Here is a 27,324-nt window from a genome sequence, read left to right as displayed (position 1 = left end):
AGGCTTTCCCTTTCGAGCTTCCCCTCAAAGCTTTAAAACGCGTCTACTAGGGGAAGATTTCCACACCCTTATAAATGGTAATTTGTTCTTCTCCCCAACCAATGTGGGACATCACATAGCGCCTCCCCACAAAAAGGTCACAGTGATAGAACCCGAACAATTATTTACCACAACATGTCTTCACAAAGTCGTAAGACCACACATCGACATTCCTACGTAAGATCAAAGAAGGTGGTAGCTTCTTGAGTTTTTTATTTTTTATTTTTTATTTTTTGGAATTGTTATTGTTTGGAAATAAATAGACAATAGTCGGAGGGTAGTCTTTATTTTGGTAAAACTAAATCAAGATTTTTAGATCTCCTCTTTTTCTCTCTCTCTTCCGATCCAAGTAATCTCCTCGGTGTGTTCAACAACAGTCTCGAGCGCCGACAATTTACTTCAACATAATCTCGATCTGAGTTTTTCTCGCCTCAAGATCCGATATCAATTTGCTTCCACTTCCAATTGACTCAGTAGCGTTCTGAGCATCCTTTTGAATTGTGTTTTTCATTGATGTTATGATATGGTTTCCAAGCTTGGAAGCTAGGGTTTCTCTTGGCCATGGCAACCTCCCAAACTCCGAGTTGGCGGGAGGGTATGTCCTCTGATAATATTAAGGGATTGGTTCTTGCTCTTTCCTCTAGTTTCTTTATTGGTGCTAGCTTCATTGTTAAGAAAAAGGGCTTGAAGAAAGCCGGCGCTTCAGGAGTCAGAGCAGGTATCTTACTCTCTCTTCTTGTTTGCTTCAATTTACCCCAACAAGGTGTTAATGTAGTTCCTGGATTTCTTTGTTTTTGACTCCTTGAGGAATTTTTAGAAAGCTTCTGTAATTGAGTGTTAATTATGTGCAATTAGTGTTTCATGTCTTGGCCCGTTCTTAATTAGTGGTGGGTCACGCTTTTAATGAGGTTCTCGACGGATTTGGTTGATTTGAATTGGAAAATTGAATCTATTATACCCATTAGTTAATCAATTGTAGTACTTGCTTATTTGGAGGCCTATTGCCAAAAAAGGTTTATTTAATCCCTTTGAAGTATCAGAACTGCGCTAAATGTTGTGAATTTAATTCAGTATGTTTTAATTTTATCAACATCACGAATACCATTGTGATTAGCCTTCAAGATTTTTGTCTAGTAACTTATCGTCTTTGAAGTTGATGATTGGCGCTTGCTTATCTTTATTCATGCTTTAAGGTGCACGGTAACTGTTATCTAGCAGATTTTTACTGTGGTTGCTGTGATGATTTATGTCAGGAGTTGGAGGCTATTCTTACTTATACGAGCCGCTATGGTGGGTGGGCATGATTACAAGTAAGTCTTTCTGGCTTTTTATAATGTAGCTTATAAAGGTCTTTATTATTTTTTTCCCAGCCAGGCTTGACATACTTCTGTGCTCAGTTTCTTTTCAAGTCCTTTAGATACTAAATGAACATTTAGGATCCACTAGCTCTTTTTGAACTTTATATACAATCAGTTCACGTTGTTATTTTGATACAGTGTGGCACCTTTTTTAAGAACATGTAATCACTAAATAGAGATCACTGAATTTACTTGTAAGATCTCCCACCAAACAGATTTCTGAATTTATATGTAAGATTTTCGATCAGCCCGTAAGACCGGATGTTCCTCTATTAAGCAAACATTTTGTCCAGTAGATGTTCCTCTATTAAGCAAACATTTTCTGTGAACAAGTGATTAGGTATTTGGCTTCTTCCTCTATTCAGTGCATTTAGTTTCAATAAATTTACAGAAAGGAGCAAATTATTGTCATTGTTCTCAAATATTAATGGAAAAAAGGACGTAGGGGGCGGGGCTTTTCTTTTTCCAGTAAAAGTGGACTTAGATATCAATGTATTCTCTGTAAAACTAGCATGGTGACACTTTATTGTAGCAAAGCATATAATCCTTTTGAATAGATTAATGTATAATGAAAGGATTTTTTTTTTTTTTTTTTTTTTTTTTTTTTTTTTTGAAACTGGAACATAAAAAGGGAAATCCTAACCTCGCAATTGTTATTATGTATATATATATTTTTTTAACTAGAAACGAAACTTTTTATTGAAGAAGGAAAAGAGACTAATGCTCATGGAATGAAAAAATAAAGTTACAGTGAATAAAAGCATAAATCCTGACCCGACAATTGTTATCTTTACAGTGATTGTAGGAGAAATTGCTAATTTTGCGGCTTATGCATTTGCTCCAGCGTTACTGGTTACCCCACTTGGTGCTCTCAGCATAATTATCAGGCATGGTCTGAAACTGCACACATATTAAGTTAGAATTTATGGTTGTTAGTCTCATATTATCTTGATATCTTGCAGTGCAGTACTTGCACATATTATTTTGCGGGAGAGGTTGCATATTTTTGGAATTCTTGGATGCGTTCTGTGTGTAGTGGGTTCCACAACCATTGTGCTCCATGCTCCTCAAGAACGTGAAATTGAATCTGTAACTGAAGTGTGGCAAATGGCCATGGAGCCAGGTAAGTTTTTGTTATTGTGAAATTCTGTCCCTCTCTTTCAAATGTCATTGATTCTGGTTAATAGTGATTTTGGCTATTATTATTATTCTTTCTTTATTTTATTTTCTTCTTTTTATAGACAAGAGTTTTGTTATATATTTTTTCTATTTTTAAGTTGTTTATTCTAAATGGATTTACAAATTGTGAAGAGTGTGGAATCCACTTCTCAGAGGCCATTCCAAAACCTCATGGAGCAACCATTTCCAATCACGAGTCTACATTGTTTTGAACAAAATATTATTTCCATATTGTAGCCTGCCCTCTCAAAGTTGTTTAGTGAAGAAGCAAAGAGGAACTGTAGGCGACTCTTTTCTCACTCACAAGTGTAGCTAGAAGCGTTGGAGCTTCGTATTAAACCAATATGGCCTTTCTTGGTGTCTCCACAATAAAATAAAGACTGTTTACTTCATCTTTTCTGCAATCTCTTCTTAAATGTGAAAGCTCACCACCATATATGGGGTGCATGAGTCAAGAGCATGAGTTCAAATCTTGCTTGACATATATGTATCTTGGTTCTCTGGAAAGTGATCTTGGACATGATTCATCATCTGTTGTTTTTGTATTCTATATATGATTCTTCGGTTTTAAGCGGTCATTTATTTTATTTAAATATCATGTTGGTAGTAACTTTACCTTTTATTTTGCAGCCTTTCTGTTGTATGCAGCATCGGTCATGACAACTGTGTTTATACTTATATTCCACTTTATACCACAATATGGCCAGACTCACATTATGGTTTACATTGGTGTATGTTCCCTTGTAGGATCTTTGTCGGTATGTATCCATCTAGCTTCCCTGTTACCTTTGTATTTTCTAAATGTTATCTGCTCCAGTATAAGTTTTTTCCTTGTTCTTCAAGTGATTTTGTAACTGAATGTCTAACAACAGGTCATGAGTGTCAAAGCAATAGGAATTGCCTTGAAGCTAACATTGTCAGGAATGAACCAGCTAATATATCCTCAAACGTGGATATTTACTTTAGTTGTGATTACTTGTGTGCTCACCCAGATGAATTATTTAAACAAGGTATGTTGTGCTCATTTAGGGTATTTTCAGAAACATTTTTAGCTTTGGCCCTGTATTGTTATGATATGATAGTTATGGTTCATAGAGTTAATAATTTAATCTCCGGTAATTTTTATAAAAAAATTGGAATAGATAGCTATTCAACTATGAGTATATAAGATGAGTTGGTTTGAAGTTTGTACTCAGTTTCTTTTCTGAACTAGTGCCAGATTATTAAAGGCGAAGCAACCCAAACAATGCAAAAGGGATATTAGTGCAAAAGAACCAAAACAATGCAATTTATTTGGAACTGTTTCCCTGTGATCAAGAAGAAAGGGATATTAAGTGATTGATGAATGACTTAACCAAATCCATCCGTGGATAGAAGGGTGTGAACATTAAAGTGATCCATGAGAGTTTTAACCAAATTCGTTTGGTAGCTATCATAAACCATGATTTTTCTTCCTGAAGAAATCACCAAGATCATTTGAAACAGGTCGTTTCAAGAGTAGACCTTAATACTCAAGAGGGATCAAGACTAAGATTACTGTAGTAGTGTTGTGGTGAGTGTTGTGCTGCCAAAATGAAGAAAATTAGGGTCATCTCTTCATTCAACGTAAGTTAGTTCTTCCAGCTTGTTTTTGCTATAATGAGTTTGGAATGATGCGGGTTGTTCACAGTTATATGAAGGAATTGGTACAGGGTTGGCGTCTACATTGTTTAAGAACTTCCACCTCTTTTGATCTCTCATAACTGTTAATCGCACTTGCACTTCCCCCACCTACCTTTTTTTTTTAATTTGTGCTTTTTGTTTGCTCTTGCCCTTTGTTTTTTGTGGTATTGGGTTTTTGTAAGTTTCTTCATCTCAGTGGAAGAGGAGTTTCAGTATTTGGTAAAGACTTGTGGAAAGAGATTTGGAACAGAGAGTGCCTAAAAAAAAGATCTTCTTCATTTGATCCATATGCTGGAAAGGAGTCCCCACGTATGAAAGAGCCCATAAATGTCATCCAACACCTTAATTTCTCCTATCTGGTGCTTCCTTGCAAAAATGGGGGTGAAACTTTAGATCACTCATTCTCTAAATGTGGTATAATGTGCAGATTGACTATCCTAAAGATCTTTGGAATTAATGGTGCTTCCCAAGAAATGTTAGGGGGATTCTTATTTTTCAGACTTTATGCAGGAATCCTTTTTGAGGTAAGATGAAAGTTCATTGGAACAACATTAGCAAGGTCCTTATCTGGGAAATCTGGTTTGAAAGAAATAGAAACTTTCAAGATAGTTGTGGATTCCTACATTATCGATGCCCCCCATGGATGATTGAACTAGCTTTAAAATGGAGCTCTCTTTGTATATCTTTTTTATTTCACCGATTTGTTTACTTATTCTCAATTCTTATCTAAATATACAACTTTGTGTATGATCTCATCTGGCCAATGTATTTCTTCTCTCTTTGTTTGCAGGCACTGGACACTTTTAATACAGCTGTTGTGTCCCCAATATACTACGTTATGTTCACATCATTTACCATCTTGGCCAGCGTGATCATGTTTAAGGTTTGTCCGACTGCTGATGTTGGTTCCTTTACACGCACAATATGATCAAATGTATAATGATATGTTTAAAAATTTGACACAGCACAATAAGGATCACATGGATGAGAAACATTTGGAGTTTTGCATGCTTGAATATCCTTTCTTGCTGTTGCCTGGTTCTATGAGTCAGTGTCTTCTGTTCTAGTTTATAGATGGACCTATAGAAGCCACAGTGCATCATTACGTTCTTGGTAGCAGTGTCAGACCATACTTTATATTTAAACATATCCTCTCTCTCACGCACTCTCTCTCTTTGGGATAACATATTCCTTTCATTAAGGGTAATGAAAGCATGCTACCTTAGGATATAAAAACACAGGTAAAAGCCATCCAGGAGAGGGATTCCAACAGGAAATTACAGGGAACTTGAACTAAGAATAAAAAACAAAGGAGCAACACATAACAATTTGGACTCATATGGCGCTTCAATCATTCTTGTTATACATTAGTGACAATATAGAACATTAGAATTGTTCCCTCTAAATATTTAAATGAAGGTAGACTTCAACATCTTTTGAATTACTTGTTTCAGGACTGGGACAGGCAGAGCCCAACACAGGTTGTAACGGAGATGTGTGGATTTGTGACCATTCTTTCAGGAACTTTTCTTCTTCATAAAACAAAGGACATGGCCGATGGTATGCCTCCCTATCTCTTTCTTAGGACATTGTCATCAATATTTATTTTATTAGCAATAAAATGAACATATTAAAAATTATGCTGCCATTATCACTTTTTTTTTTTTTTGATAGCTGGGTATCAGGAACCTTATATAATGGCCCACTCCACTCATATCCGAAGAGGCTTTGTCCTACACGGCTACACCCAAAGCCTGTCCTAAGAGATAATAAGGGGTTAATTATCAAACAACTATCTAAGATGAGAGATGAAATATCTTATGTAGATATTGTTAAAAGTTATTAGGTTTTATCGTCTAATGATAAGTTTTCTCATTCTTTCGGGGTGAAAAAAGAAAGGGAAGTTGTGAAGAAGATTGAAGTTCACTGTTGGTAATTTCTAGATTATTGGCTGAGGATGATTGGTTGGACATCAAGGAGATTTTAGAGGATCACTTTGAAGCTTATTTTGTTATTATTCCTCTTATGGGTGATAAACGTTTGTGAAAGTTTGAAGATTAGAAAATTCTTCACCATATTAGGAAATGGAAGAAATTTGGATCTTTTCATTTACAAATCGAGAGATGGTCGGGAGAAAAGCATTATGTGCCTAAGTTTGCAAAGGAATATGGTGGTTGAGTGAAGATTTTTGACTTACCTTTGAATTTCTGGACTCGTGGATGATTTGAAGCCATTGACTGTTATTTTGAGGGCCTTACCAGTATTTATTCTTCAACCTTAAACAGATTGGATTGTTGCTTACCCAAAATAGAAGTAAAAAAAAACGTTTTTTGTTTTGGTCCGGCCATAATCAAAATTAAAGAGGGAGTGTTAGGAAGTATTTTTGTTCAAACTAGGGTCTATGATACGTCTCCATCCCACCTTTTGATTGCAAGCTCGATAACTCGGGCATTGGACGATGAACTGTCCAATTTTTCTTCCATTTTTCAAGACCATTAATTTTATTAATGAAACATTGCATGAGGAAGAAGAGAAGATTGTAATCATTTATAAGTTCTTGATTTTGTATTTTCTTTCTTTTATTTTCACTCCTCTTCAGAGTTTGTAACCTTTGAACATTTTTTTTTCTTTTCATCATATCAATGAAACATTGTTTCTTGTTAAAATTATGGAAGTTTTTAGCTCAACGCTTAAACCCAAGACATCTCGAACCCTTACCACTAGGCACCCCTTGGGATTCCCTTACCACTATTATTCGTCTTTGCCGTGTTTAATGTGGATAAAAACAAACTGCTACTATCACATTGAACTTTGAAGGATATGTTTTTTTTTCCACAAAAGTTGAATTTAGTCCATAACTTTGCAAGCTGATGCAGGTTCAGCGGGAAACTCATTGCGGCTCTCTAAGCATGCTGATGAGGATGGTTTTAGTGGTGCGGAAGGCATTCCTCTTAGACGGCAAGATTCCTTGAGGTTGCCTTGATGCCTAAAAAACAAGTATTGGTTTTGTTCAGGTTTCATGCCGACATCAACTTGTATTCTATCACAAATTTCTACCCCCTTGATGTTCCTTTGTGGATAAAGTAGAAGATAGAAAGGTGAGAATTTTCTATCATTTCCATTCTATCTCCCAAGACTTGACAATGAATGGGGGTAATGCCTATTGCCTTTGTACACAAGTTCTTGCGACTCCACAAAATTCATATGAAAGATGCAAGCCAACAGAATTCTTTATCAATCAATTGGTAATACATATTGCCTCTCTCTCCACATATCACAACTCTCTTGGCTTCTCTCTTGGTTCTTCCACTTAACCATTTCATTCTAGATGTTGCAAAAATCACCTTGATTTTCTTTATTCATGTCGTAAAATATGGGTTCGTGATGACGTATCAAAAGCAGGTAGCACTCATGAGAAAGGTGAAGGTGATTGAAACTAACTTTTATTTCTTGGTACTTCTCTAATACACGACTTGACCCATTCTTTCAAAAGGTATACATGTAAATGAACAAATCACTTCTATGTTAATGTCCGGATAGGGAATCATTCAAGTTCAATCAATCCTTTCAAGTAATTTTTGTATCAAAATCGGAAGATGCAAAATGGAAAAGGGCCAAAATTAATGTCTGACCGGTATCATAGTTAAACATATGGAGAAATATTTTATTAGAGAACAGAGAGTGCACATATAAAGGTTGATTTGCAAGTTGATGGCTTCGTGAAGAAATGGTAACATCATTAGCATTAGTTCATGTTGATCTATCAAAGATTTTGGTTTTCTGGCCTCATCTCTTCCATCTGCACTATTTTGCAAAACTAGCAGAATTCAGCGTCCAGCATTGGCTGTGCCATCCCATAATATGTTGGTTTGAGTTATAAGTAAACACCTAATTTAGTTTGTTACGTCTAGACTGAATTACATCTGGCTCGACTTGGATCAAGATTTCTGGCCTTTGGGCTTTGGCATTTGCTTTAAGAGGTCAGAAACAGAAGCACAGTGTGTTGACTTGTAATTGCAGTTTTCACAGCAATACTGCAATAGTTGAATGACCCTGACGCACCTACAACCATGTCAATCCACACACTGATCAGGGACACATCAACTTATCTACATGCAAAAGCCTTCCCCCATAACACACAAAAAAAGTCATCAACATCTAAGAGAAGTGTAATGAGTTATCTAAGAGTTGGTATTCGTCGCCCGATTCCAGGGAATATAGAATTAAACTGGCCTAAATTGCTAATCCACAGCAGAGGAGGAAAACAAATGAGCCGCCGTTTGATCCATTGGTTTGGATGGATGGAACAATTGTTTTCTAGTAGATTGTCCAAAAATTCAGCAAGATTATATCAAAGAACAATTCACAGAAAAAGAAAAAACAAACGGCTAAAAAACCCGAGCTTTAACCATGGATTTTTTAATATATGCTTTCCTACTTTAGAGTTATTCATTCTACATTTAAGATGGTGATATTGAAAATGATATCACCATGTATGAAGTGAGAGACAGACTGGTTACAAAAGATGCACGTAAAATAGTTACAAATTTGAATATGGCTGAGCCAAATTACACAAATTGGGACAGAATATTGATATATAGTTCAGAACAAATTATCAAGTCACAAAAAATGGAAACTAAAGAACATCCCATAAAAACTGGCTATTGGAACCTAGTCCAACTCAAACCCTACACCTCAAACACAAGTTTCAAAAACCCAACCAACCCAACCCTGCACCCCAAACGGCTTCGGAAACCCCAAGCTTCAGGAATACAACCAATCAACCCCATGGGTTCCAAAATCCCAAGGTTCTTGATTTCGAACCAGGATCCCAAATGGCCTCACAAAGGTTAAAATACCATTTTGGGAAATTGAATGGAGAGCTGCAACCTAGCTTCTATAGATTATAGCATTAAAAAAATAATATATTATAGCATTAAAAAAATGCTACTATAAGTTAAAGATAGCATACTATTTTAGCTATATTAAACATATTATAGCTTAATAAAAATTGCTATAAAATATTTTCATGACAACCAATATAAGCTATAGATTCATACTATATTATAGCATTCATTATAGCTATAAAAAAATGCTATAAAAAGTCTCAGACTTTTAATAACATGGGCTGTCACGACGTACGAAAAACGCTATTAAAAGTCTACGATAGCATTTTTCGTAAGCTATCGTACTTATTGTTTGTTGTAGTGCTAGGTTCCCCAAGCAGAAGCTGTAGCCAAGCAGCAGAATACCTTAGCCTCCATTACTCTTCAATCGAAGTGACATATTCAATGAATACAAGTTTAGGAGACATCCAATATATTGAAACTTCATAGGGACTTGAGACCAGTCCGAGGGAAGTTGGATTCAAGGGCTTGAAAGCTGGAACCTCCGAGGTTATTGATGAATCTATCAAATTGGCTTTTTTGGAAATGGGGTTGATATCCTAGGCATGCGTTCTATGAAGTGTTCCCAAGAAAAATGAATAAACTTGATATGGAATTCTGTTTGTGGATCAGCAATTTGAGTTTAAAACAACATTTTTCCTGAATCAGGACAGCAAGTTTTCCAAGAATCACATCGTTACTAAAACAAAATCCAGCTACTTGCTGATCAGAAGATAATCATAGAACTACAACAGACACCTTATGTATACAGTATAAAGCTGTACACACACATAAAAAAACAAACAAACTTCAACATCCATTCGACATAATGCCTGTCAAATGTATGATCAATTCCAGAGGACTCAAAATTTGAACTAAACTATAATAGTCACAAAAAAAAAAATATGTTGATTGAATTTCCACATTTTTAACAACCTTCCAGCAGAATTTTGATCGCATCTAGAAACTACTGACAAAATTTTGAAGAAGAACGACTTGTATTATGGTGTCTGACCTCCGTAATCTATTCGAAATTTCCCAAATCAAGGACTACAATACTTGGTCTAAGTGCGTGAGTCGATGAGCCAAACACGAAGAGAAATGAAACGGATCAAACATAGGGAAAAGTAAAAGCCCAAATGTTTTCCATACAGAGGAATCAAATTAAAACGCATTCTGCTTTATAGCTTAATTCGTTCTTTGCTTGATCTCACGACAGACGGAGATAACTGATAATTCAAACGGAAGAAAAAACGCAAAGCACAAAGAATATACAGCAGTCCACAGTTTCGTCAACAGATACAGGAAAACAAAGAAAGAAATAAGATTCAAATTCAATCCATCTATCCTCCGATTCATGCAAATCACTAAAAACGAACAAGATCAAACATCGATGAACCGAACAGCCTAGAAACTGAGAATCTTTCATCGCAGATTCCTCGGGAAACAAACACAAAAGGAAAATCTTAATCTAAACTTACTTGTGAGGAAGAAAGTTATTTTTGGAGAGACAAGCTTGAATGTCACACGCCTCCTTCTTGCAGGGTTCTTTGCTCGGCTGAGGCATCTCTCTCTACGCGATGTTCAATCGCTATGTTCATCAAATCTTTATATATATATAATTCGTACTGTTTGAACGTGTTCACCATATTTAGATTAAGTTGGATGAAAATTTTATATATTAGCATTTTACTTTTATTAAAAATAAAATTTTAAATAAATGACCTAAACTGCCTATCCCAATTTAATATTTAAAAAATTTTAAACCCGAAAAACTGAGTTAGGTCTAGAAAAATGTTTCAGCTCGACTGGATTTAACCACTAAACACCCTTTAGGGGAATGCAAATGCCTTTTAACAAAAAAAAAAAAAAAAAAAAATTGTTTGTTCAAATATGTTACCCAACTAGTGACATGACCCAAAGATAATAGCTATCACGACCGTACCCAAGTTCTATTTAGGAGTAGAAAATCATCAACGGAAAGAAAAAGAACAAAAAATGACTCGTCATTATGTTGGGATAAGATAAATAGCACCGTCTCGTGGGCTTGAATCTTGCACAAAGGGAGAGATGTCATCCAAGTTCCGTTGTCCAAGACATAGAAAACGAAGGATATCGAGAGTTTCTAGAGGCTAGAACTTTAGCTCACACATACACAAATGAGAATAAACCGTGAATTGTAACAACTCAAGCCCACCGTTAGAAAATATTGTCCTTGTCCTCTTTAGGCCTTCTCTTCTGAGTTTCTCCTCAAAGATTTTTGAAACGGGTCTACTAGGGAGAGGATTCTACACATTTATAAGGAATGACTTGTTACCCTCTCCAACCGATATGGGACCTATAGTATTGGTTGCATAGATAAAGATAACCTCTACCTTGACCTGAGATGCCACATCAAGCAATCAATATTATAGACAAATTGGGGATCAATAGTGATTGAAACGAAGGCAAATCACCCAATTGGGCTCGAGACACTCAACCCGTTGGCTACAAACACCGTACTAATCACCCCGAACTTGCCAAACAAGCTAGTCTCTTAACCTTCATTTTTTAAAAATGAAAAAATAATTCTTTAAAACATAAGATATCATATCAAAAAACATGCAAAAATAACAAAAGTAATTTTCTATTGAAAAAAAAAGAAAAAGAAAAAAGAAGATAAAACGGTGGGCAGATGGGAAGGATCATTAGTGCAAATTCAGTACGAACAGACGCATTGTATTACCGTAACATCCTACTTTTGCATTCCATTGATCTCTCAATTAATGCGTTCTTCTGTTTTCTCCACACTCCCATCACACCCACACAGAGAAAAAAGAAAAAACCGCGACAAAATGCGTTCATCCATTCATCCATTCATCCATTCATCACTTCAATGCCATGCATTCAATCCCCCATTATGCATTCTTCTTCTTCATCTCCTTCGTTTCCCCTTTTCGATCTCAAACATTTCACATTCAAACCACAAAATCCCCAGCCGCCTCCATTTCCTACATTTTCCAAGCTCAGATTTCATCCAAAATCCCCCACTGGCTCTCTATTTCGGGTTTTGAATATCAATCTTGTTTAGGGCATGGAGAATCCGTTCTTTTCCGTTTTCCAAACAAACCCATGTTTGTTTCTGGATCAAAGATCAAGTTTCATCGTGTTTCTTTTGATCTTCTTCTCTCTCACCTGCTCTTTCTCGCCCTCCTGTAAGTATTTTCCTCTTCTTTGTATGTTTTGTTTATGTTCTGTTTGGTTTGAACAAAGGGTTCTCTTGTGGAGGAATAGAAGAAATTTAATATAAACCTTATAGATTGAAATACAGATGAATATGATTCGTTGGACCCTTATGCCAACGTTACTATCACATGGGATTTCTTGGTGGAGAATGGGGATACTTTTGATGTAAGTATCACTGTTCTATCTGCTCAATTTTTAGTTTATCCCTGTTATCATCTATGATATTCGATGAACTTAAGAATGTTTATAAAAGAGCCTTGTGTTAGAATGTTGTTGTTCTGTCTTATCTTAAGATGATCTATGATTGAGTGGATCCATGAATTGTTACTCAGTATAGACTGCAAATGGATAGCTATAAACGAGTTTGAGAAATAGTCTATGAAATAGATATTAGACAGACATGCCTCCAATATTGTGAGATCCCACCTCGATTGGAGGAGGAACGAAACATTACTTATAAGGGTGTGGAAACCTCTCACTAGCAGACATGTTTTAGAAATCTTGAGGGAAAGTCTAAAGAGGATAGTATCTACTAGTGGTGGGCTTGGACGGTTACAAATATACTATACATACTCTAGTCTTATATTTTCCTATCTAATGGAAAGGTTTTCTTAATCTAATGTATTTAGCTTAGGAAGGTTGTTCGAGTAAGCAATGTCATATCATTTTTTCGTTGGAAGATAATGTCGTTTCAAACTCATCGAACTATCGAGTCTTGGGAGTTCATGCGACTACCTACAACTTCTGCACCTCTCGTTTTTGTTCAAAATCAATTCATTATGTTAAACGTTACAGGTGAGAGTTTCGTTATACAATTTCCAACTGTTTCGTCATGTGGAACTTCCTGGTTGGAAACTTGGCTGGTCATGGAAAGGTGATGAGGTTATATGGAGTATGTGGGGGGCAGAGGCTACTCAGCAAGGAAATTGCTCCAAATACATAGGCAAGGAGCTTCCTCATTGTTGTGAGAAGAAGCCTGTGATCGTTGATCTTATGCCTGGAGCTCCTTATAAGTTGCAGGTGGCCAATTGTTGTAAAGGAGGTGTGCTATCTTCCATGAGACAGGACCCTGCAAACTATGGAGCTGCCTTCCAAATGAATATCGGGAAGTCTACTGGGAAGGGTGTAGATAGCAAAATGCCTGCAAATTTCACTCTGGGGCTTCCTGGCTATACTTGTAGTGACCCATTTCAAGTCTCTCCAACCAAGTTCAGTAAGGATGGCGGTCGTCGGTGGACACAAGTTCTAGGTAATTACTTGATGAATGGTTAAAGCCGGAGATTTTTATCCCTTAAAGGTCACTTTTAGATTGAGTTGAGGTGTGGATATCTCTGTTGTTTATGCTTAAATCATGGTTGAGATTGGTCTTTTTGTGTTAGATTTATGAGTAGAAAACAGCTGCAATGTTGTAGCTTAACTGAACTCCCTCTCTGAGATCTGTATATTGTTTCTGATTGTAGAAACATGGAACGTGACATGTGTTTACTCGCAATTCCGATCATCACCAGCTCCGGGGTGCTGTGTTTCATTGTCGTCCTTCTACAACAGCACGATTGTTCCTTGCCCTCAGTGCAGCTGTGGCTGCCAAGGGCTAGAGGGAACAAAATGCGTCGAGTAACATTCCACACTTATCTCCTCGCCAATTTTAGGCTATTTGTATGACAAGTAAAATCTTCCACTGTCCAAAAATGTTTTACAGGTCAGGTGAAACTCCTTCTGTGTTGCAGCTTCCACATGAACACTACACTGCTGAAGTAGAACCATTGGTGAGGTGTTCACAGCATATGTGCCCAATAAGGGTGCATTGGCATGTGAAACAGAGCTATACACAGTATTGGAGGGTAAAGATAACCATCACAAATCTAAACTTTGCCAAGAACTACTCTCAATGGAGCTTAGTAGTGTTGCATCCCAACTTGAGGAATATTACTCAAGTTTTCAGCTTCAACTACAGCCCTCTCAATCAATATGGTCACATAAGTAAGTTCCTCCACTGTCCATTTGATCTCACGAGTTTGAAAGATGTCCTTTTTTATGTTTGAAAGACTCGACCATTTCTCTCGATCGTATTTGAGGTACTTTTGAATCTATTGAAACCCTTTTTTAGTCATTAAACTAGCATTTCTCTCAGAAGTAATGGTAAAAATTGTACATCAAACGCTCTCTGAAATATGTTTTTTAAGGCTGAGTGAAGTCTTGTTGTACTTTCTGAAGATGACACAGGGATGTTTTGGGGGATACAGTTCTACAATGATTTGATACTCACATCAGGAGAAAGAGGGAATGTTCAAACAGAGATGCTTCTCCAAAAAGATTCAGAAATTTTCACTTTCAGAGAAGGATGGGCGTTCCCAAGAAGAATTTTGTTCAATGGGGATGAATGTGTAATGCCACCTCCAGACCAATATCCAAGGCTCCCAAATGAAGCTCACAGGGCCATGGCCATGGCCGCCACGTTCAAGGTTTTCTTCTTTTTTTCTCTCTGTATTCTTATAAGAGGAATTCAGTAGATGACAGTGCAATGGAAGTTACCAGCAGAGAGTATAGCACAGGTTTGTGTTTTATTTGCATATGGTTCTGATGAGAATTTTAGCTGAGATGATAAGTTTTTCTCGTTCCCTCTTATTATCATTGTTTTTAGACATTATTCTTCGAATTTTTAAAGGTGACCAAAATCAGTCCCGTACAAATTGAGGCCAAATTCTGCAATGTGTACATTATATACTGCATTAGAGTCTGCTTACTATATTATCAAGCTTTCACTATGAATGAAATATGTGTTCCAATTTATCTCACAAGATGTCTGTTTTGGCCCAGTAATGGCCCATTACGTATTACTGTTAAGTCTCTGTTACCATTTGTAAACAGCCCAAACTCATGTTAGCAAATATTGTTTGCTTTGACCCATTACGTATTGCCACTACATGGTTTTAAAATGCGTTTTGTAACTGTGAGATTGATAATAGTACATAACGGGTTAAAGAGGACAATATCTGCTAGCGGTGAGCTAACGGTGAGTTTGGGCTGTTTACAAAGGTATTAAGCCAGGCAATGGGTGGTGTGCCAACAAGGACGCTGGCCCTCAAGGGGGTGGAAACCTTATATGGGTGTGAAAACCTTTCCCTAGCAGACACGTTTTAAAATCGTGAGGTTGACAACTACACGTAACAGGCTAAAACGAATAATATGTGCTAGCGATGAGCTTAGACTATTACAAAGTTAAAGCCTGGCACATAATTGAGACCAGAGAAAAAGAGAAAATTTCGTTCTAACAGTTATAAATGTTAGAGGGCTGAAAAAACCTGGAACAGTTGAGAGCACAAGCCCAAAGTCAAGTCAATGATCTGCAAAGAGAAGACGCTGTATCACTGTGGGAAAAATTTGTGAGTGAATGTTCCAAGATACAATCCAACGGCATAAATTTAACCAACCAAAAAAAATTCTTGAAAAGAATGTCGAAACAAAGCTTATAATTGACCGCAATCAACATAAAATTACAACACCAAACTAGACCTTCGACACAATGTGATGGGGCTTGTGAAGTAATGTACTGCTAAGTAACTGCTCTACCACACTGCTTGATAACACAAACGGACGAACATCAAAATATTTCGATCAACTCAGCCATAAAAATGGTTAAAACAAGTCTGAAGTACATGGAGGGAGAGAGATTAGGCAAGCATTCCATCCGTAAATCAGAGATTTCAATGGAATCATGTAATTATTTCTCACCGTGATGCATTACAGGTACTGAATGTCCAAACAGCACAGAAGATGTTCACACTGTGGAAGCGGAACTTTTTTGGATGAAAGTTAAAAAATGGTGCTTACAAGTGGTGTAAATTATAATTGATTAGACATACACTACAGACAGATACCACCTCCGGTAGGCCACACACCTCATGTTGAACAAACAAGACAACGGCAATGACCACCAGGTGCATGCATACGAAAATGTTAACTCCAGGAAAAGGCAGGAAACAGCGGCAAAGAATTAAAAGGAGACCTGAGAGAAACAGAGAGGTACCAAGACTGGAAGCGGTCAGCTTGTCTTGCATGAAGTGACGATCATTTTCGTTCACCAATTTGGCGAACGTTCCCAGGCACAACACGTGAAGTCAAACATGAAACCTAACTGCGCACTGGACCTGTTACTGGGTCACAACTTGAACCAGAATCCTTTTGCTTCAAAGAAAGATTTGCAAATTGACTGTCAAGGTCTTTGCTTGAAGTACGCCGATGACTAGAAGAAGGTCGTAGTTGTTGCGGTTGTTGCTGCTGATGCACAGCTCTTAACCTTCCAATCTCCCTCTCCAGTACTTCCTGCTCCACTGTATATAGTTTCATCTTTTAGCTTTCTTGTAGAAATAAAAAGGATAGGGGAATATCATACTGCTCATAACATGCCAGGTAAGTGTTCTTTCAAAACATGGAATTGTCTACAAAGTAAAATATCAAGTTTGGATCACAGAAGTTTAGGCTTCTATAAAATTCATCAGTTACTTGTTTCTGCATGCAATTCGAAAACTTTCCATACACTTACGATCTCAGAAAACATAACGTGTAAGTATATTAATAATATATAAGAATAAAATATATTTTAAAACATATTTTAAATGTGTCCCTGTACTTTTTTTGTAGAACCATCTCGTCCCTACAAGAACTAATATGAAATAATTTAAAATACAAGGATCAAATAAGGAATACTCTAAATAATTGATTTAAGCTTTTTTAATCGTAATTATTTTCAAGGAAGCCTATTGGGGGAGTTTTTGTTTATTAATTTTAGATTATTTCGGATTGGGCTGATTTCTAATAACCCTTCTTTTATTTATCTATTTCTCATGAAATGAAATTCCTTGCTCGGTTTCCTTATTCAAAGAGAGAGAACTCCAGCAATCATTCTCCAGGAAGAAATCCCTACCTTAATCGATTTCTAGCCCATCATAGTTTCGTCAAAAGATCTATGTAATAATAACATGAAGTTCTTTTGCAGATAACTACCGTAGTTCATGATTAGAACACAATTTTCCCAAATATATCACAAGTTAAAATATCAACCTACGTATCATATATATATGTATACATACTTACCAACCTACCCTACCTATGTCTCTATCAGTATACAGAAAAGGAAAGATATCTAGTGAATAAGGGCTTACAGTATTTAATTAGCTGCTCTTGAGCTAAACTCTCTAACCGCTGCTTGAGGGCTTTGTTCTCCATGCTAAGAATAATATTTTGCTGGTTGAGAAATTCAAGCTCAGCTGAGACGTCAGAGCCCTCTGCCTATGGAATAACAAATTTGAGGTGTTCTTTGAGCTTTTACATCAACTACATGGAGCCACTAATTCATAATTTCATCATATACTGACCTGCAAAGCTTGTACTTTCCTTTCAAGCTCAGCTATATATTGAAGTTTCCGAACCCTTGAACGCTGAGCAAATTGCCTGTATAATTCTAGAACAGTTAATGCATTAAAAAAGAAAAGTGTAGAAATACAATAAAATTGTTTACTCCCATACCATGTTGAAAGATTAGAGGCGATGACAAGTGTTCAAAGACAGAAATAGAGTCAAGGTGTGGAGATTTGATATAGAATATTATTTTTAAAAAAATATTTAAAAAATGCATAACATAAAAATAAAGCCATAAAATATCATATAAAATAATGTCCAATAAGACATGGGTTTTATGAAAAACTTAATGACATAGATAACAATCTTCATTGAATTACAAATTCCTAAAAGAATTTAAAATACAGTTAATAAGTGGTAAGCAGGAAAAATAATAATAAGGCTGGACATATTCAATTAAAACAAGCACTGCAGGTCTAGACGTTAGCCAATTTTGAGTCCAGGGTTTATATGAAAATACTAAAACAAAGCAAAACATCATATACATACTGTTTGGCACGTTTATTTTCTGTATCCGACCCGGATGATTTTCCATGAGACACGTCCTTCCTTTCAGAAGAGACTTTTGGATCGTGTGGACCAGACTCAGTTGGATCCTGTTTTTCACTTGCTGTAGAAAGCAAACCATCTGCCTCCTGCGGAGGGATCAATGGTCCCGAGGTATGAACAACAATGTTCTCCCTGGGAGAACGAAGAGCCATGGGATTATTCATGGCAGACAAAGATGATTCCCACACCCTATTCTTCTGCTTTGTCACATTCGCTTCAGTATAAAATGAAGCATGCCTTGCATCTCTCTGACGATCAAATTCTTGAGATAACCAAGAGTGTCCAGGAATAGAATTTGTATATTTGAAGTCTTCTTGCACGATACTATCAAAATTAGCATTAGCAGAATCTGTATATGCAAAGGAGTCACTTGATGAACGTCGATGACCAACTCTGCGAACAGGGGTCTCCGGCTCATTAAGAAGATCTTCAAGCCAAGAAGGCTGCTCCTCTATTAGAAAGCTTTCGGAAGAAGTTCTTTGATGGTAGCTGTTACCATCTCTTGGCCTCTGAACAGCTTTTGCTCCAATTGCAGTATTAGGAACATATTCAGTATATGATGGAGAAACACTAGGGAAAGGACTTTTAGGAGGGAGTAGTGCATGTTTTCCAGAACTCATAAAATTCCTGACGTTGGATGACCCTTTTGAAGTTGCCATGGTATAAAATTCGAGAAATTCCTTCTCCTGTAACATGATGAGAAATATCTCAGAAACAGATAAACATGGACAACAGATTAAGGTTAAGAAGCAATAAAAGAGCAGTCCAAAAAACATCTGCATGTATAATTAAATTCTTCGCTGATATGCAAAAATAACTTGTTACTTTCATAATTCATCAACATTTTTCCATGCGAACATTTATGTTGCTCGCTCGAATGCAAAGCAGTTCTCTGAAACCATGAACAATGCCACGAAGTGGCACTGAAAAACAGAGGACATTCGATAGCAGATCAGCCAGAAAAACATCAAGTAGTCAAAAAGCTGGAAACAATAAGTTCACTAACTATGATAAATTGAGGGTACCCACCCAAACAAAAAGTCTCAAATAAAAATCGAAATCTAACACAACCACACCTACCAGTAGGTCCCAAATAAAAAAAAAACCATTTACCCTTACCCATTAGTTAAGTAAGAACTAGGCAGAGAAGATGAATTCCGATCATTATCTTCTCACCTAAACAGTAACATCAGATGATTCTGGAGAGAAAGATGTAAAATCCTCCCATTTGAATTCCCTCCCACATTTCCTCAGCAACCATAATAAAACCAGAATGATGCATTAAAAATTAAAACGAATTGAAAAACAATTCCAGCGATGAGAACAAATGAAGAAGACAAACAAAGAAAAAAGAATCAAGATAGGAAGGGTGGACGAGAAAGAAGGCGAATAAAAGGCAAAAAAATCAGAACAAATTCAATCAAATGCAAGCGGGAAAATGGGAAATAATTCCTCTGTCATGTAGAAACAGAAGAAAAACAGAAGAGAGAGAGAGAGAGAGAAGGAGAAATTAACCTTGGTGGCGACGGAAGAACGAAGATCTTAGTAGAGTAACGCGAAAAAGGAATGAAATCAAAGCGAAAATGATTTCAAAATTCACCTTCTTTCTAGGGTTTGTATTTCCAAATTCCACCCCCACCTCTCAAGACGCTGAGCTTCCCTCTCTCTCTCTCTCCTCTTCTCCCCCAAGGCTGAGACTGAAATTAAGTGGCAGGAGACTTGGATTGAAAATTTTAATTACAATAATTAAAAGAAATAATTTTTTTTTATTTATAAATTTATCATTTTCCAGCTCTTTTTTCTTTTTCTTTTTTTCCAAATCCATTTATTTTATTTCAATTTTTATAATTATCTTCAAAATTCAACTAAAACTTTTTTTTAACTACTTTAAATTATTTATCCAAATTTCAAAATAAAACAAGTTTTTAACCATTTTTTATTTTTTTAATTAAATTTAATTCTAAAACGTTACAAATATATTCCTTTCCATAAGTTCGAACCTCTCCATTGGGTCGTTTTTTTTTTTTTTTTTCAAATTCCCATGTGCTTTGAAAAAGAAACTATTTTTTTTTTAAAAAAAATAAAAGAATAATTATGTACGTGCAATGCAATTCCAAAATAATATATATATTTAATATAAGAAAATAAAGATTTGTAGATTCCATGTGCCAAAGTTGGAGGAAACAACTCAATAAAGTTGGATCTCTTGGTACCCATAAGCTCTGATTTTGTTTCTTCTTAACGAGTACTCACCCGATAGTTGATTGGAGTTGAGTTTTGACCAGAGTTGAACGGCCCCATAAATTGATAGGATTCATAGGCAAAGCCAGAAGCTACTGCACGACCTCTAGAGAGACTATCTTAGTCGTGGGATTGCCCTCGCTTAAAGCAGGTGAACTTGACTAACTTATGCACGTAAAGACTAATCTCGTGAAATCATTGCTTACCTATTGGTCGAGAGTTCAAAGCATGCGAAGTGACCAATATTTAAACACAAGGATATAATAACGAAGTGGCATTAAGTACTTAGAAAATAAAGGGTGAAATAATTCTCATATCATTGCAGTATGTTTGTATGCACAAACTCAAGACTTGGAAATATCAGCTTATGGTATGCTGTGTAAATTATTGATTCATAAGCTTACAGGTATTTATTTTGCTGATATAAAACAACAGCTCAACATGCTGAACAAGGCGAAATCATGAACCAAGAAGCTTCTTCCATTTAGCATACCCGAAAATAAGCACGAAAATCAACAAACAACCTACTGAAGTACCTCCGACGAAGTACTCGAATATCCCCTCCCGATCGTACAATGTACAATGGATGTTCATGCCAAACAACCCGGCGATTAAGGTTTCAATGGCTATGGCAAATGAAGCAATGGTCAGTGTCAACTGAAACTGAATGAGTTCATTTCGTTGGTTGTCAAGTTGAATATTGACATAATCCTCAGTGTCATCGATGTATTCCCTAACCTGCACGTATAAAAATGAGAATAACATACGCCTTAAAACTCGACCCCGACCTGTCTAGATTATGGCACAACTATAGAGAAGGAATTTAATCAATGATATGTCGAAGCTCTCACCGATAATATCCTGTTACGAGTCCCATCTAACTGCATAAAATATGCCTCGAGTAACATTTCCAGATCCTCTACATCATTATCATCAAGAAGATTGCTGGTCACCATACTTCCGCTCCGGGTGGAACTAAGTCGACGAAGATGGGGAACGATGGCTGTGGTGCTGTTGGAAGCCAGACCTCCCAGCAAAGCATCAGCTTGTTGATTCTGCATCCATTTCCTTGTCAAATATAGTTGTGCCATATCTTCATTATCATCTAATAGATGCTCTATCTCGTCCCGCACCTGCCATCATAAAAGCTATGAGTATTTAGTTCTTTCTTCTGGTTTTCCTTTTGGATAAGATTCAAATTGCATTTCATTAAATCAATGAAATATACAAACAGGGGGAGTATGATAGTTTGATGATATATGCTAACTGGGATCCATTTTTGTAAATCCCACTACTTGTTCTCTGCTTCTCTTTGCTTGATTGACACAAGTTTCATTTTCTATGAAATAATAGTAATGATAAAAATAATACAAAAGAGTGAGAAAAAAGTCTCAATGCTAGCCTAAAGAAGCCAACTCGAATCCAAGTAAAGATTAGAAGTTAAAATTTCTACATCTACGTGTTAAACTAAAAAAATAAACGCCACTAAAGAAAGTTATAGAAAATTCTTCCAGTAAGCACATATATCAAACTGGTAAGAGTTCAGAAGAGTTCTCCTTATTTCTTTGATAATTGAGTTGGCTATCGTTGTGGCATCGATTGTACAAGCTTCCGATGGATTTCTTGAGTGTTCGCATTTATTTATGGAGTTTTTTAAGCTCCAAAACTCAGAATCCATAGAATGAATGTATATGCAAGTGAACCTTTTTGAGGCTCGGGCCAAAGAGTTTTCTCCCTTTTTCCGCCCGCCTCCTTAGGAATGCTGGTTTTAAGTTACTATGAAGGACCAGTACATTTTTTGAAAAATCTTGAGTATTTGGTAACAAAAAAATAATCAAAACAAGTGATTCTCTTTCTCCATCACTTTAGAAACATTAAAGAAAACCTTTGGTAATAAAAGTTCTTCAAAATGTATATAACAAGACCCAAATGATGCTGAAATTACAAAATCACTATCAAATTTAAAGCTTCTCTTCTTCACTTCTCTTATGGTAGTTTGTTTTTTGTAAGAAAGAAACTACAAATTTCATTGATAAATGAAATAACCACAAAAAGGAATGGCAATTATAAATTAAAGAAGAAAGACAATGATCTTTAAGAACTTAATATTCATAGAATCACTTTGTGCAGCCAAACAAAATTGGAATTAAAATAACTTTTAAGAAGATATAACCAAACATACAAGTCTTCAAATTAAAATCACTTTAATGAAAAGAACTAAAAAAAAGAAATTCTAAAAACATGTTTAAACAAGTAGGCATGCCAAACTCACCCTAAAACAGAACAGCAACAAGAGATTCAACCAAGTAGATGATCTACCAAAGGAGAGGGGTGGGCGTGTGGGTACTCTATACGAAGACCTATTCTTTTTGGATAAAGAACTAAGATTGCATCAAGAATAAAGGAAAGAATGCAAAGGGAATAAAAAAGGACAACCTAATAAAAGATCCACCAAGCTTTTTATGTTCTCTTTCTAAGCTTTTAATTGGCTTTTCTTTACAAGATATATGTTTGAATTGAGATGCCTTTATTTTTCCTTCATAATTTTTGTTTTATTTTCTTTCACTACCAGAGCATTAGTCTCTCATTTCTTCAATGAAAAGTTTTGTTTGGCGTAGATCTTCTCTTGTATTGTGAAAGAATACAAAATTTACACTCTAAGGTGATTAGCTTGTTACTTATCCGCAGAGCTATATAAAAACATTGCCCAAGACAGAAGTTGTTACAGCACTACAGTTCAAGAGAATTAGACTAGGACTGATGAGTTCAGCCAGACAGAAACAATATATTCTCCAACCTTTCCAGAGGCTTGGAACTCTCCCAACGAGAGCTTCACACCGGTACAAAGATATAAAATCAGTTTCTCTGACTCCAAGCAGAGAATGCATCATTCTGAAAACAACACAAAGAAAGAATGTCTTTGGACACGATCCAAGTCATTCGCTCTCCCATGTAAAATCTACCATTCAAAGACCTTAACTTTCTTTGGAATTAGGAGAACACGAAGGCAACCAGGAAGGGAGAAGATAGAGGCAACCGAGGAGGGAAAAGAGATAGACAAAATATGGGAGAAGGAATGGCAAGAGAACCCTCCAGAAGGATTAGGGAACAAGATACGAATATCTCTTCTCTCTGGGAACACCTGAAAGTTTCATAGGATAGAAAGAAGACCCAAAACATTTGTAATCTCTCTGTCAATCAATGGACGTCAGAAGCCTAAAAGTGAAGATGAAGAGTAACACCTAGACCACCAAATGCAACCTTTAGTCAAAATATGGTATAAACATAGAAACAAAACGAAGGTTTCCCCAACCCAAAAAATCCTCCCAAAAATATATTTTTGAGCCTTTCCCATCCGAACGACGAATAAGCTATGAGAAAGAAGGAAATCCCGAATAAATAGTTTTCTAGAGGTTTCTGCTAAGGTTCATAAAACCACCACCCTCAATCCACTCGAAAGGATACTGGTCATACTTGCTCACAATCACCTTATGTCATAGCTTGTCAAGGTCTAGGAAGAAGCGCCACAACCACTAATTCTCCTAGATCCACTGGCGTCATAACCACTCCCCACTTGACCAAGTGCAACCCTCCCCCTCGTCAACCCCTTCCCACAAGAAATCTTTCATTGTTCTATCAACAGACTTACTCACCCGAACCAAAACCCTAAAGATCGCCAATAAATAGTTAGGGATCCCTCTCAACATTGATCGAATTAGCATCAGCCTTCCCTTTTAAGAGAGAAACACTATTTTCTAGACAAAAAGTTTATTCTAAATTTTATCCAAGACAAGCTTCCGAAAAACAAGCTCCTTGGATTCCCGCCCATGGTAAGCACAAATCCTCAAACATTTGCACATATCAACGTTTTGCTTTCACCAAGTCTAATTGCATTTTCATTACACAAGCATACATGGGGTGATAAAATAATAATAATAAATAGTAATATAATAAAACCCACGGTTAGTTCTACCTAACAAAAAAAAAAAAACTACCTCAAGCAGAACATAATTAATTAAAAATGAGCAAAATATGGCAACAGAAAACAAAAATAATAAGTATTTTTAAAAAGTTTGTAGAAAGAACGGATTTGGGCACACCTTTTGAACGCGTGCAAGAATACGGGTAAGATTACTTTTCAAGCTCCTCACACGTTCTAAATTCTTGGTGCTGACATTCCTAGCCAGTTCATCAAGGACTGGATAAGCATCTCTCTCAAGGTCTTCCACACTGGAATCTAAATACATACATACAACCTCCAACGCATTTTCCAGAACCTGAAACTCAAACGGGAGCTCATACTGCACACCTTCAGCAGCTTCGGAGACTGGCAACCACTTTCCTCCACTTGAAACATTCACATCATTTTCACGTTCATCCACAGTTCCATCTCCATGGCCCTGAGATGAACTCTTCGTAGCAAGTAGTTTCCTTAGCTGATCCACAAATGGAATAACCTCTTGGCGAAGAGGGTCAAATAGTAGAACTTCTTCAGCAGTAACTATAGCTTTTATGAACTCTAGATTAACAACCATGGCCTTTTCCCTTGCTGCGAGAATACCAAAGAGAACTCAGAAAGAATTCAAGGTTTCTCATAGCTATGAACATTTGTAAATTATCAACTACAACCCTAACTTCATGGTTCCCCAAATTTAAACTTAGAAAAAAAAAATGTGGAAAACATGGGAAGGAAAATCAATACAATATGTACACACATGATAAGAAACGACTTAAAATATTACTCCTTGTTGATGGTTTCTTATAACGAACAATGAACATGAATGGAATATCAAAACAATTGCACACGGCCTTATCCCTTGAATCTAGCTTTTCTCCCCATGTCTCTCTCAATTGAAGAAGACAAAACCAACTAAAAGTATACTTTCTTTTATCTTAGAAACAAATCCCTCGTTACAAGTAGTTGCTAAGATTTCCAAAATCTGTTACAAGAGACAAGGATAGGCACAAAACGGCACTTCTAACGAGTAAATATATAGTTCCTTAAACTGGTTGCAGCGTAAAATCAAAATTTACCGAGTATGTTGGAGGAGTGGGAGAAAACAGGACCAAGAATCCTCAAATCCCGAGCCGGAATTGCAGCACGCCGGATTATTGCGCTCTTGTCCCACTCTAAAAGCTCCGACTGCCCCCATCTGTCGAGACGCATCCACAGCTTCGCTCCTCCAGCCTTCTTCTTCACCTTTCCCACAGCCCCACCACCACCACCGCCACCACCGACCAAGCTGCTGCCATTATTGTTAATGGGAGGAGAACTGGCGTCAATCGGCAGAGGTGTCTGAGGCGACAACAACGGTGTCGACTGAGCTGCCTTCTTAGGGCGGCGACGACTATTACTCCGGCGAAAAGAAAATGGCCCTTTGCCCATTTTCTCTCGCTCGCCACCCCCTTCCTCTTCACTGTGCCAAACACCCTAAAATTCCCAAGTTCTTCAGTTCTCTCTCTTCCGAACTTTGAACGGACTATAACAAAGATGCCGCCCAATTTGTCAACTATGTGACCTCGCAGTCTTATTGCTGCCCCACTTTTCACCTCAGCCTACAACAATGACCTACACCGCCTCCACCAATCGCCAAATTCCACCTCTCTGTCAGTTCCTCCTATTTTCAGAATACGTTTACAACTTCATTAAACAACTATACTTTCACTTCATAAAAATTTGCAAATAATGAGAAGCAAATTTGAATGCAAACAAGACAGAAAAACCCCAAAAAATTACGGAAATCTGACGCAGACGGACATGCAATAATCGAAACCGACGACCGATTTCAGAGACGATAGCAAATCAGAAAACAACGACACAAAAAGGGATTTCAAGAATATACAAACGAATCACTGAAGACAAACGCATAAATAGCAGATTCAATAGAACGCAATAGGAACGAAGTAATTAGGCAAACCTTAGCAGAAGAACGGAAAACGCAGACAGAGAGGCCATGGAGGCGATTTAAGAATCGGATTCTAGTGGAGTGAATCGGAATCGGAATCGGAATGAAATCGAAAGGATTACTTAAGTTCCAGACGAAATTAAGCTTATGAAAATTAAGAAAAATACATACATAAACTTTGACGAACAGACCAAAATCTTCCAAATTCATAAGTGAAATGTCAATTTGAAAACTCATTATTTAAATGTTACTAAAATATAATGAACATGTGAGGGCCAAAAATAGTATTTTAATAAAATTTTATTGTTCTACCTAAATTAGTCGTTGTACCACGAACAAACAAACGCTGCAATCTGCTAACAATCCGTGTAGAGCGAGTAATTACTTTCACAGCAGTACTTATGCGCATGTCTCTACCACCAATCATCTTGTAACAGCTCAAACCCACCACTAGCATATATTTTTTGCTTCGGTTCGTTATGTATCGTCGTCAGCCACACGGTTTTAAAACGTGTCTATTAGGGAAAAGTTTTCACACATCTCATTCTTGTGTCGTTCCAGGTTTGATACGTTTGATGTCGATGTTGCTATCAATCTAATCCTCTATTACCATTGGAGCTTATGATCGCCTCATCACGTTGATTTACTATTTTATGTAATTTTTTAAAAATTACAAAGTTTTTAATGCAAATATTTAAATTTGTTTTAGACATATTTTTTATACGGTTTTATTAAACCATCGAGTGAAACTCTGATTTTTTAAATTATAATTTTTTTTTTAAGGAATTTATAATAAATAAGTATTTTCGAATATGGAAAAGATTAAAAAAAAAACATAATTCCAAACAAAATCAAATTAGG

General features: G+C 36.6%; 5 protein-coding genes across 9 annotated transcripts; 2 read left to right on the top strand and 3 right to left on the bottom strand.

The window, feature by feature from the left end:
- Positions 1 to 314: 314 nt before the first annotated feature.
- LOC111800143 (putative magnesium transporter NIPA4) lies at positions 315 to 7,476 on the top strand. 2 transcript variants are annotated; one of them, XM_087127166.1, is made up of 9 exons: positions 315 to 757; positions 1,293 to 1,349; positions 2,194 to 2,284; positions 2,360 to 2,520; positions 3,207 to 3,334; positions 3,449 to 3,586; positions 5,029 to 5,121; positions 5,693 to 5,798; positions 7,106 to 7,476. In XM_087127166.1, the coding sequence occupies exons 1-9, from the start codon at positions 601 to 603 to the stop codon at positions 7,219 to 7,221; spliced, it is 1,047 nt and encodes a 348-aa protein (XP_086983292.1). In that variant the 5' UTR covers positions 315 to 600; the 3' UTR covers positions 7,222 to 7,476. The 2 variants fall into 2 exon arrangements, with proteins under 2 accessions (XP_086983292.1, XP_023539503.1); XM_023683735.2 differs by having other exon boundaries at positions 316 to 757; positions 7,115 to 7,476.
- Positions 7,477 to 7,878: 402 nt separating this feature from the next.
- On the bottom strand, positions 7,879 to 10,742 carry LOC111800169 (Cox19 family protein (CHCH motif)). The gene is made up of 2 exons (XM_023683764.2): positions 10,606 to 10,742; positions 7,879 to 8,300 (listed from the first exon to the last, which is right to left on the bottom strand). The coding sequence occupies exons 1-2, from the start codon at positions 10,689 to 10,691 to the stop codon at positions 8,177 to 8,179; spliced, it is 210 nt and encodes a 69-aa protein (XP_023539532.2). The 5' UTR covers positions 10,692 to 10,742; the 3' UTR covers positions 7,879 to 8,176.
- Positions 10,743 to 11,802: 1,060 nt separating this feature from the next.
- On the top strand, positions 11,803 to 15,058 carry COBL6 (COBRA-like protein 6 precursor). 2 transcript variants are annotated; one of them, XM_087127150.1, is made up of 6 exons: positions 11,803 to 12,318; positions 12,435 to 12,514; positions 13,145 to 13,598; positions 13,810 to 13,963; positions 14,049 to 14,329; positions 14,593 to 14,730. In XM_087127150.1, exons 1-6 carry the CDS (start codon positions 12,198 to 12,200, stop codon positions 14,601 to 14,603), a joined length of 1,101 nt encoding a protein of 366 aa, XP_086983276.1. In that variant the 5' UTR covers positions 11,803 to 12,197; the 3' UTR covers positions 14,604 to 14,730. The 2 variants fall into 2 exon arrangements, with proteins under 2 accessions (XP_086983276.1, XP_023533604.2); XM_023677836.2 differs by having other exon boundaries at positions 11,822 to 12,318; positions 14,564 to 15,058.
- Positions 15,059 to 15,946: 888 nt separating this feature from the next.
- On the bottom strand, positions 15,947 to 20,041 carry LOC111795430 (uncharacterized protein At4g06598). Of its 3 annotated transcripts, none has more exons than XM_023677886.2 (5): positions 19,917 to 20,041; positions 18,257 to 19,002; positions 17,725 to 17,800; positions 17,512 to 17,638; positions 15,947 to 16,680 (listed from the first exon to the last, which is right to left on the bottom strand). In XM_023677886.2, the coding sequence occupies exons 2-5, from the start codon at positions 18,973 to 18,975 to the stop codon at positions 16,481 to 16,483; spliced, it is 1,122 nt and encodes a 373-aa protein (XP_023533654.2). In that variant the 5' UTR covers positions 18,976 to 19,002; positions 19,917 to 20,041; the 3' UTR covers positions 15,947 to 16,480. The 3 variants fall into 3 exon arrangements, with proteins under 3 accessions (XP_023533654.2, XP_023533639.2, XP_023533646.2); XM_023677871.2 differs by having other exon boundaries at positions 19,832 to 20,037; XM_023677878.2 differs by lacking the exon at positions 19,917 to 20,041 and adding an exon at positions 19,493 to 19,817.
- Positions 20,042 to 20,818: 777 nt separating this feature from the next.
- On the bottom strand, positions 20,819 to 26,628 carry LOC111795424 (magnesium transporter MRS2-4). Its single transcript, XM_023677851.2, has 5 exons — positions 26,476 to 26,628; positions 25,592 to 26,175; positions 24,658 to 25,106; positions 21,409 to 21,690; positions 20,819 to 21,295 (listed from the first exon to the last, which is right to left on the bottom strand). Exons 2-5 carry the CDS (start codon positions 25,941 to 25,943, stop codon positions 21,017 to 21,019), a joined length of 1,362 nt encoding a protein of 453 aa, XP_023533619.2. The 5' UTR covers positions 25,944 to 26,175; positions 26,476 to 26,628; the 3' UTR covers positions 20,819 to 21,016.
- Between the last annotated feature and the right edge of the window lie 696 nt (positions 26,629 to 27,324).

This window comes from Cucurbita pepo, chromosome 1 (assembly GCF_057944985.1).
Source record: "Cucurbita pepo subsp. pepo isolate OVF chromosome 1, ASM5794498v1, whole genome shotgun sequence".
Lineage (NCBI taxonomy): Eukaryota > Viridiplantae > Streptophyta > Magnoliopsida > Cucurbitales > Cucurbitaceae > Cucurbita > Cucurbita pepo.
Note: the sequence above shows the minus strand (reverse complement) of the source record. Positions and strands in the feature narration are given on the sequence as shown.